The sequence below is a fragment of the Thermoascus crustaceus genome, assembly GCF_041956765.1.
Source record: "Thermoascus crustaceus strain CBS 181.67 unplaced genomic scaffold VTN00scaffold_8, whole genome shotgun sequence".
Classification (NCBI taxonomy): Eukaryota; Fungi; Ascomycota; class Eurotiomycetes; order Eurotiales; family Thermoascaceae; genus Thermoascus; species Thermoascus crustaceus.
In genome coordinates, this window is record NW_027192534.1 from 527999 (window position 1) to 538284 (window position 10286).

General features: G+C 53.7%; 4 protein-coding genes across 4 annotated transcripts; 1 reads left to right on the forward strand and 3 right to left on the reverse strand.

The window, feature by feature from the left end:
* Window positions 1-227: 227 nt before the first annotated feature.
* On the forward strand, window positions 228-2509 carry VTN00DRAFT_9772 (uncharacterized protein; the record flags this gene model as incomplete). Its single annotated transcript, XM_069436764.1, has 4 exons — window positions 228-446; window positions 541-1118; window positions 1239-1307; window positions 1381-2509. 4 exons carry the CDS (start codon window positions 228-230, stop codon window positions 2507-2509), a joined length of 1995 nt encoding a protein of 664 aa, XP_069284371.1.
* Window positions 2510-3154: 645 nt separating this feature from the next.
* VTN00DRAFT_9773 (beta-tubulin) lies at window positions 3155-5059 on the reverse strand (the record flags this gene model as incomplete). The annotated part of the gene is made up of 8 exons (XM_069436765.1): window positions 3155-3188; window positions 3242-3601; window positions 3657-4447; window positions 4506-4560; window positions 4628-4669; window positions 4760-4785; window positions 4867-4890; window positions 5048-5059. The coding sequence occupies 8 exons, from the start codon at window positions 5057-5059 to the stop codon at window positions 3155-3157; spliced, it is 1344 nt and encodes a 447-aa protein (XP_069284372.1).
* A 1099-nt stretch (window positions 5060-6158) lies between these two features.
* Window positions 6159-7816, reverse strand: VTN00DRAFT_9774 (uncharacterized protein; the record flags this gene model as incomplete). The annotated part of the gene is made up of 6 exons (XM_069436766.1): window positions 6159-6380; window positions 6444-6599; window positions 6657-6765; window positions 6830-7224; window positions 7339-7461; window positions 7613-7816. The coding sequence occupies 6 exons, from the start codon at window positions 7814-7816 to the stop codon at window positions 6159-6161; spliced, it is 1209 nt and encodes a 402-aa protein (XP_069284373.1).
* A 689-nt stretch (window positions 7817-8505) lies between these two features.
* VTN00DRAFT_9775 (uncharacterized protein) lies at window positions 8506-10286 on the reverse strand (the record flags this gene model as incomplete). Its single annotated transcript, XM_069436767.1, has 6 exons — window positions 8506-8625; window positions 8687-8921; window positions 8982-9656; window positions 9718-9972; window positions 10035-10099; window positions 10176-10286. The coding sequence occupies 6 exons, from the start codon at window positions 10284-10286 to the stop codon at window positions 8506-8508; spliced, it is 1461 nt and encodes a 486-aa protein (XP_069284374.1).

The following is a 10286-nucleotide window of genomic DNA, read 5'->3' on the forward strand; positions in this document are numbered from 1 at the left end:
TACCTGGAACTAGGTACAATGCATTGCTTGTACATACACATGGCGTATAGTTCCGATCAATCGACCAGTTAATTAGTTAATCAGTCAGTCAATAATTAAATCAGATGCTCAAAAACAAAACATCATCATCCAGCCTAATTCAACATTCTATTCTCGTCTAACTAATTTGTCCATATCCATTTTCCATCCCCTACTTCCCTCATAATCGTATATATAGTTCTATAGATATGTCATCCGGCATCCGCGTCCGGAATCTTCACCTCAATATCGCTTGCTCTTTATCGACAGGAACAGGAATAGGAAGGAGACGAGCAATCACATCATCATTCTCAGCATCATGTCCATTTACCCTTTCTTCTCGCCGGACGATCTCCAATACGGCACCCGCGCGAGCAACGACCGCATTGGCAGCATTTAAAGTCCCTCCGGCGAATAATGAGCCGAATGTAGGTATATACATACAAAGATACATATATACCTTTGTGCACAATTCACTTAATAACAACTATGACAATTTGCTCATGAACCACCACCACACAGAACCACTACGCCCCCAACTCCCCCGACCGCGAGGCCCTCCAAGCCGCCGTCACCGCATTCAAAAAGACCATCCCGATCGAGATCCCCCTCGTCATCGGCGGCAAAGCCGTCCGTCCCTCCGGGTCCGCCTCGACCATCCGCACCGACGCCAACTTCCACCACTCCCACCCCCAGCACTCCGACCATCATCGTCACCCCAGCACGCACCCGGACCCGAGCTCCTCCTCCACGGACCGGGGCTCCCACGCCCACAGCGAGGGCCAGAGCTCGCGACACGACCAGCTCAAGACCGCGGCGCTCCAGACGCAGCGGAACCCGTCGGACCATGCGGCGGTCGTGGCGCGGTTTCCCAGCGCGAGCGCGGGGGACGTGCAGGAGGCGATCGAGTCGGCGATGGCGGCGAAGCGGGAGTGGGAGAATCTGGCGTTTGTGGATCGGGCGGCGGTGTTCCTGAAGGCGGCGGAGCTGGTGAGTACCAAGTATCGGTACGAGTTGATGGCGGCGACGATGGTCGGGCAGGGGAAGAATGCGTGGCAGGCGGAGATTGATGCCGCGGCCGAGTTGTGCGATTTTTTTCGGTAGGTCTCCCGTATTTTCCTTCTATATGTATACATCGCTGCATGTGTATTATCGAGCTTCAATTGGCAGGGTAAATGATGATAGTTCGTTCCTGCTGACGGGAGCCGGGGTTCATGTAGATTCAACGTGGAATACGCAGAGCAACTATACGCCCAACAACCAGTGCACAACACGCCGGGAGTGTGGAAGTGAGTAGACATCATCCCCCTTGGTTTCCCTCCTCCATCAACGAGAAAGAGTCATGAATTGACTCCAGACCAGCCGCATCGAATACCGCCCCCTCGAAGGTTTCGTATACGCCGTCTCCCCCTTCAACTTCACCGCTATCGGGGCCAACCTCGCCGGCGCGCCCGTCCTCATGGGGAACGTCGTGCTCTGGAAACCTTCTCCTTTCTCCATGGCAGCGAACTACCTGACCCTCTCCATCCTGACCGAAGCCGGCCTCCCGCCCGGCGTGATCCAATTCGTGCCAGGGGACGCCGAGGAAATCACCGCCGTGGCGCTCGAGCACAGGGACTTTGCCGGTCTGCACTACACGGGGTCGACGTCCGTGTTCCGCAACCTGTACGCGCAGATCGCAAGGGGCATCGCCGAGGGGCGGTACCGATCGGGGTACCCGCGGATCGTGGGCGAGGCGGGCGGGAAGAATTTCCACCTGGTGCACCCGAGCGCGGAGGTGTCCAGCACGGTGTACAGCACGATGCGGGCGGCGTTCGAGTTCCAGGGGCAGAAGTGCAGCGCGTGTTCGCGCGCGTACATCCCGCGGTCGATCTGGCCCGAGTTCAGGGCCATCCTGGTGCGGGAGACGGAGAAGCTGAAGATCGGGGATCCGGAGGATTTCACGAACTTCATGGGCCCCGTCATCCACGAGGCGTCGTTCCGGAAACTGACCAAGGTGATTGATGACTCGGCGACGGATCCGGCGCTGGAGGTCCTCGCGGGGAGCGAGTACGACGGTTCCAAGGGGTACTTCATCCGTCCGACCATCTATGCCACGAGGAACGTAACACATCCGCTCTGGGGCACGGAGCTGTTCGGTCCTATTCTCCTCGTCCATGTCTACGATGACTCCGTCCCGGACTACCTTTCCAAGATCTGCGACGTCATCGACAGCACTTCGAGTTATGGACTGACGGGCTCCATCTTTGCGCGGGATCGTGAGGCTATCCGCTTCGTCGAGGACCGTCTGCGACACTCCGCCGGTAACTTCTACATCAATGCGAAGTGTACCGGCGCGATTGTCGGACAGCAGCCGTTCGGCGGAGCTCGGGCGTCGGGTACGAACGACAAGGCCGGCAGCATGTCGTTGCTGGCGCGGTTCGTGAGCATGAGAGCGATCAAGGAGGAATTCGTGGGACCAACTTCGTACACATATCCGAGTAATAGATGAGTTGCGAGCACTGAACGAGAAGCAGGTAAGTCAGATGTCGAGCAGTCATGTAGGCAGCCAACGAGCAAACAGACAGGAAGCAAAGGACGAAACACAGAGGGAACCTGCTCCCAACGTGCTGGATCGTAACTGCAGGATTCAATCAGTAACCCAATGGACCTTAACAAAAGGGTGAAAAGTGCTCAGTGCAATGGCAGTATTTGTAGTGCTGCGACATAGCACTTGAGCCCTGGTTCTTGCGCCAGTCGACTGAATGTGTTGGCAGACCTCGTAATGAGAAGCCTTCTGGACATGTTCCTAAAAGCACATCAAAACTTATACAGGCTCGATGAATTATTACTATTTTGTGATTATCTGGGTTTCCTTTCGAAAACTAGCAGCTGAGTAGAAACTAGAATCACGACGCATCGTGCGACAGGTCGGTATTAAGGGGGGCTTATGTGCATTCATTGATATGTGCTATTCAATTTCAACAGTTTTCGAACTACTAAAAGCCGACCCCGGAGAATTTGCTGAAAGGAACGCTCACAGCTCGATTAAAAAGCAGATTTGATAGTGTAGTGCAAAGCTGGAGAGAGAATGTGGGGGTAATCAATTGGGGTATTACTGCGAGCAAATCTCGAATTTTGTCAACTGAGACGATATTTACTCCTCGCCCTCAATTGGCTCCTCCTCGGCGCTGTGGACATTGTTAGCAGGGCTTCATCTCAATCACCGAAACGGGTCACTTACTACTCCTCTTCACCGTCGGAGACGGAGGCGTCCTGGTACTGCTGGTACTCAGAGACCAGGTCGTTCATGTTGCTCTCAGCCTCGGTGAACTCCATCTCGTCCATACCCTCACCAGTGTACCAGTGCAAGAAAGCCTTGCGACGGAACATAGCAGTGAACTGGTCACCGACACGCTTGAAGAGCTCCTGGATGGAGGTGGAGTTGCCAACGAAGGTGGAGGACATCTTGAGACCACGTGGGGGAATGGAGCAGAGGGCGGTCTGGACGTTGTTGGGGATCCACTCAACGAAGTAGCTGGAGTTCTTGTTCTGGACGTTGCGCATCTGGTCCTCGACCTCCTTCATGGAGACCTTACCACGGCTAAAGGGAAATTAGCAAACAGGGGTCTGCAGAGCACATATTCAAGAGAACTTACAAGATGGCAGAGCAGGTGAGGTAGCGGCCGTTGCGGAAGTCAGAAGCAGCCATCATGTTCTTCGGGTCGTACATCTGCTGAGTCAACTCAGGGACAGTGACGGCGCGGAAGGAGTGAGCGCCACGGCTGGTCAACGGAGCAAAGCCGACCATGAAGAAGTGGAGACGAGGGAAGGGAACCATGTTGACGGCCAGCTTGCGCAGGTCAGAGTTGAGCTGACCAGGGAAACGAAGGCAAGTGGTGACACCAGACATGACGGCCGAAACCAGGTGGTTCAGGTCACCGTAAGAGGGGTTGGACAGCTTCAGGGTACGCATGCAGATGTCGTACAGAGCCTCGTTGTCGATACAGAAGGTCTCGTCGGAGTGCTCAACGAGCTGGTGGACGGAGAGAGTAGCGTTGTAGGGCTCGACAACGGTGTCGGAGACCTTGGGAGAGGGCACAACGGAGAAGGTGGCCATCATACGGTCGGGGAACTCCTCACGGATCTTGGAGATCAGGAGGGTTCCCATACCGGCACCGGTACCACCACCGAGGGAGTGGGTGATCTGGAAACCTTGGAGGCAGTCACAAGCCTCAGCCTCTCGGCGGACGACATCGACGACCTGGTCGACGAGCTCAGCACCCTCGGTGTAGTGACCCTTAGCCCAGTTGTTACCAGCACCGGACTGGCCGAAGACGAAGTTGTCGGGGCGGAAGAGCTGGCCGAAAGGACCCGCGCGGACGGCGTCCATGGTACCGGGCTCAAGGTCGACGAGGACGGCACGAGGAACGTACTTATTGCCATTGGCCTAGAAAAGGATCAGCATTCGACACATGGATCGGAGTCTAGAACTTCGATCAACGGACCTCGTTGAAGTAGACGTTCATACGTTCGAGCTGGAGGTCAGAGGAGCCATTGTAACTATCCCGTTATCAGCCACGATGGGTTCTTTTTCTCCGAGGCGAACCAAAACACTCCGTTCACTCACACTCCAGAGCCGTCGAGACCGTGTTCTCCAGAGATGGTCTGCCTATAGACTAGTCAGCACATAATTACTCCAGCATCACCACAACCATCAATGTATCATCGGTCCTGGCTTCTATCATGGTCGTTCACATACCAGAATGCGGCACCAATTTGATTGCCCTGTTACAGGACACCCGAGTTTTAGCCTCAACCCAAACACGCAACCCCAACGGAAACTGATATCGACGAGTCGAAACTTACACACTGGCCGGTTTGGAGGTGAACCTATATCGAGCAAAGTAACGAGTTAGCTGTCTGTTTCATTGTGTTTTGTTTTGAGTTTGTCGTTGGAAACGTGTGGGGGGTTTCAGGGCCAGGGAGAGCCCGAGAAAACGAGGTTCCCCCTGACGCGTCTGGGGAAAAGCAAAGTCAACAAACTTACAATCTCACGCATTGTGGACGGAATATTGGCGGTATTTTCTGGGAAATGGTCTTGAAAAAGTGAGAGGGTGGCTTTCGCCGGTGAGGATGGAGGGAGATGAGAATGTGGTGGTGAGAGAGAGATGAGATGTGGATGGAAGATGAGAGGATGGAAGTTGAGCGGTGAGAAGGAGAAGAGGCGAGGAGGACGAGGACGGGCTCTTGTTGTGCGGGCGTCTGGCCAACAGGCCTCGAAGATAGGGGGCGCCCTAAGCGGTAAGGCGCCGGCTCCAGGCCACGGTCTGGCGGTCTCACCGCCGTCACGGGACCGTTCCATGCAGGAACGAACCGGAGGAGCCCTCGGGCTGCGCGTTTCTCCCTGCTCTTCCACCGCAGGTTCCTGGCCATGTCTTTTCCATGCCCTACGGTACAGCTGATCTGCTGTCTGCTTGGACGAGTTCTAGACATCTCGAATCGTCCCGACAGAGGGAGGGATGCTGCGTTCGGCCGCATGGTGTCTGCCTGCCAACAACGTGTTGACGGACACGTGGACGTTGCCGCGGATCCAGCCCAGCAAAAAGTCAACAAAGCCCTTGTAACTAGTTACACCGAAAGTGTATTATTCATCTTGCAATATACCGCTCATTAGAACATAGCACTTATCCATGACGTGTCAAATACCGTATAGACACAAGAGTCAACTCGACCTCATGGATGTCTACCTACGCAGTAGCAGTAGAATGGCACTAAAAACAGGGACGACCCATGCTGCCGGTCTCTCCACGGGAACAGGCAGTACCCCACAGAAGTAGGGGGAACGTAACATGACCACTTGTTGAACTGAGGCTCTCTCTCTCTCTCTCTCTCTCTCTCTCTGTATATTGAAGATGACAGGATATGATATTCATGGATAGTAGATGACAGAAAACATGAACAACCGTAATCACTGGTAGAGATGCCAACTTCACCAATTGCACTCCCCCGAACGGAGGAGGTATCAAAAAAATCCAATAACAAAAATATAAACCAGGACATCTGGGCCCTCCCAGAGTCGGAACCTTCGCTCACACCCAATATTACAAATTCTAGAAATACAGACAAGCATTTTGCAGAGAGGACGGGACGTTTCACGCCTACTTCGCGGTGCTCTCGACGATCCTTTCGCTCTCCCTCTGGCTCTCCAGCCAGGAACCAAAATCCTCCAGCCGTCGGTGCTCGTCCTGCTCAGCGTCCACGCCGCGCTCGGCCATGTCCTCAAGTGCCGCCCGCTTCTCGTTGGTCTTCTTGAACCTTTCGGTGCCGTCCGCGATGTATGCTTCCACACGGGTTCCGGCGAAGTAGCGGCCATCCATGATCTGAAAACGCAAGAAGTCAGTATCCTGAATCCGGTCTGCTCCAGACATCAGGGGGATGCGCACCCTAACACACTGCCTTGCAGCCTCCGGGTCCGAGAACCGCACGCTAACAACGCCTTCTGGTTCTTTGTCGAAGAGCACAACGTTGGTCACTTCGCCAATTTTAGAGCACTCGTCTCGAATGTCCTCTTTAATGTCGAGGATAACGGCCGGGTCCTCCTGTAGATACAGTCAGCTCGAACGTCACGACTCAATCGTCAGACAGAGGATCCATACATCTATCTCCTTTAGCGTAAACATGTGCTTCAGAATGACAACCTTCTCCCACCTAGAGCTTGTATCCGCCATGGCAGCTATGTCATCATCGTCCCAAACCGCCAGTTTACTATAGCAGGCTACGTTAGTACGACCTCCCTTCGCCCAACGGTTGGGAAATTAGAAGGCCATACCTATTCAACTTCTGCGTTTTCTTCAGAATCTTCTTCTTGTCCCTAGCGCTCACCTTGTCCGGAACCTCCTTCTGACTCTTGAATGAAAAGTCCGCCGGCTGTACCTTCATCGGGCCCTGCGGTCCCTTCACGCCTAGCCGGAAGTCGGAATCGTCTAGCATCTGCACCGCGAGATTGACGGACTCGGGACGGAAGTACACGACCAGCGCGTCGCCCTTGAACTTGCCCTCCTCATCCGTGTACATCTTGATCCGAGGCCGGCCGCTGTCGATCTCCTCGGCGATGACGCCGCATTTGCAGAAGACATCGTGGATCTCGTCGACTGTGGCATCGAGAGGAATGGACGTGACGTAGACGGCGGTGTTGACGCGTTGTTTCTTAGCTTTTTGATTTTCCTGTAGGGAGCATGATTTGTATTAGTATGCTTCGCAATAGCTACAGTGCAGAAAGGAGAAAAGGGTGAGAGAAAAGAAGATATTAATAGAAGTGAAGGTAATCGCCCGACTAACCTCTTCCGCAGAAGCCTGCTGTTTCCGCTTCTTCTTCAGCTGTTGCTTCGTGATGACCTCGTTCTCATCCACACCTTCTACTTTGTACGCTTGTCGCTGCTGCTCTAGCAAAGCATCATCAACCTGTAAAATCCCCGCTAAGCGCGCAAAGATGCGCAAAGCGCGACATTAGCCTCATCCTCGTAAAACGTGTCCAACATAGCTTATCCCCTAGTATTGGCGAGGAAAACAACCGACGGCGGCGATCGACGACGACGACGGGGGGCACACCCACCGTTGGAATCCACCGCTTCAGCGCCGTATCATATTCAAACTCCTGCCCATCCTCCGTCTCCAGAATGAATTTGTTATCGAGCTTGGAAAACGAGATCCGCGGGTCGCTGTCGAACTCCGCGGGGTCCTGCGGGAAGCTGGCCAGCGGCGCTGGGGCAGGCGCAGGCGCAGGAGGCGGGACGTCTTCGGGATCCCGCAACGCCATGCGGACGGGAAATTAATTCGATGCGATGATGATCCAATGGCTGATAGTCGGGTCGGGAAGGTGAGGTGGGCGATGCGGTGCGTTTGGAGGTCGTGTTTTGCGGGGTCCTTGGTCAGGGCTTAAGCTGAGAGAGATCTGGTGATGTTTCTGGGAGCTTCCGAGCTGCAGCACGGGAAGCAGATCTCCAGTTTCCAGGAGCTGCACCGCCTCGAGCATCTCCGCCAACGGGACGAAACGCATCGACTTTCAACGCGCTTTGCTTGATTCCTTTATTCTGTGCATTGTACCGCTATAGCTGCTACAAAGGCGCTCCCGGTTTGTTTCTACTGCTTCAAATGTTACACTTGAGATATCATTGTGACGTACCCGGGACACCTGTCCCCACAAGCTCAATCTGCAGTCCAATTATTTGGACTCAAAATAAAACAAAGAGAAACGGCCATTATTACAAAAAGATATCGATATAAGGGTATCTACGTCAATAAGGGTACTGGTGGTAGCTATACACTTGTGCGATCCAGAGTCTCGGACACTGCTAACGATCAGGAGAAAGAAAAAGGGAGAAAGAAAAGGCATCACAAAAGAAACTGGTGCTCCATGGGCTGGAGAGCAATAGAAACGAAACATGAAAGTGTCCCTGATGGTGCTTATCGACTGGCCTCATCTGCATTCTATCCTTCATCCTCCTTTTAGGCTTTGCCTTCCTCCACGTCATGGTTGGTGGGTGTCGTGGAGTGCTTGGAAGCACGGTCCATGGGCTCGCTGTCGACACTGCTGACTATGTCACGAGTGATCTCGACGTAGTCATACTGGAATATATGTCAGCCTCATAACTCGAAAAGCGAATCAGGGTTGGTAAAGAGAACATACAGCGAACTCGCCAATTTCGGCATCATCAATGCCCATAATCTCATCCTCTTCGGGACAACGCAGGCTCAGACCAGGGATGAAGTTCATGATGAACAGAATGATGCAGCTGCCGCCGAAGGCGTAGGCAAAGCCAGTGACGGAGTCGGCCAGCTGGTAAGCAAGCTGGATGTAGTGATGGTTGAGCCAGCCACCATCGATCACAGGAGCGGAGCCGTCGAGATGCGCAATATATTTCCTATTGTTATAGGGTTAGCGATCATCCACATGTGCAATACTACATCAGGGCACAACTTACGCAGCAAACAAGCCAGTCATGAGGTTTCCGACAATACCACCGATGCCGTGAACGGCAAAGATATCCAGAGCATCATCGATCCTCAGAAGGTACTTCAGCTTGGTACCGTAGTTGCAAGCAGCGCTTCCGACAATGCCGAAGACGACAGCGGCCCATGGAGGAACGAAACCAGAGCCAGGAGTGATGGCAACCAGACCAGAAATAACACCAGAGCAGAATCCAACGGTCGACCACTTCTTCTCGAGTCTGTAGTCAAGCAGACACCAGGTGACGCCACCGACAGAAGCAGCCAGGTTTGTGACAACGGCGGCCATGATAGCACGAAGGTTAGCACTCAGTGCCGAACCAGCGTTGAAACCGAACCATCCAACCCAGAGGAACACGGTACCAATGACGACGTGGGTGACATTGTGGGGGCGGTAGTTGAGCTCGTGAGTGCCGTGGCCACGACGCTTGCCCAGCATGAGAGAGTATGCCAATGCCGCAGAACCAGAGGCGATGTGAACAGGAGTACCTCCAGCAAAATCTAGTCCACCCAGTTTGTAGACCCAGCCAGCTGGGTTCCAGGTCCAACAAGCGATGGGGTCATAGATGATAGTGGACCAGACGAACATGAAGACGACGCAAGGCAGCATACGACCTCGTTCAGCAACGGCTCCAACCGCAATGCAAACCCTTGATATAAACCGTTAGCTGTTGGTTTTTTTCCCCTATTTCAATGGCCCAACAAACTCACGTTATGCAAGCGAACATGCCCTGGAAGATGGCGAAGAGAAGGTCAGGGACTTTCGAGCCTCCAACAGAAGGAGCCGCGAGAACACCCTTAAATCCAAAGTTGTTGAGATCACCGATGTACTTCCCGGCCGTATGCGAGAAGGCAAGGGAGTAACCCCAGAAGAACCACTGGAACGAGATCACACCGACGGACATGATCGAGAGCCAAATCAGGGAAAGGGCTGATTTGCGACGGGCAAGACCAGAGTAGAAGAACCTGAATGCACATTTTTGTCAGCCAAAAGCGCCCGAAGCGTCCAGAAGTGCCATTGTTCGTACCCAACTCCTGGAATCATCAGCAGAACTAAGGCCGTGGACATGATGATCCAAGCGATATCGCCCGCCTGTCACAGCAGTTAGCTGAACTGTCCTCCGCTGCTGATAGCCGAGCCATTGATATGTTTATTCGAGGAGACCGACATTGTAGACGTTGAGATCTTGGGTGAGCGAGTCACCACCGTCCGTTGCGGATCCATTGGATGGGATCGGGACTGTATAATTCAAATTGGACAAGTCTGGAGTGTCCGACAT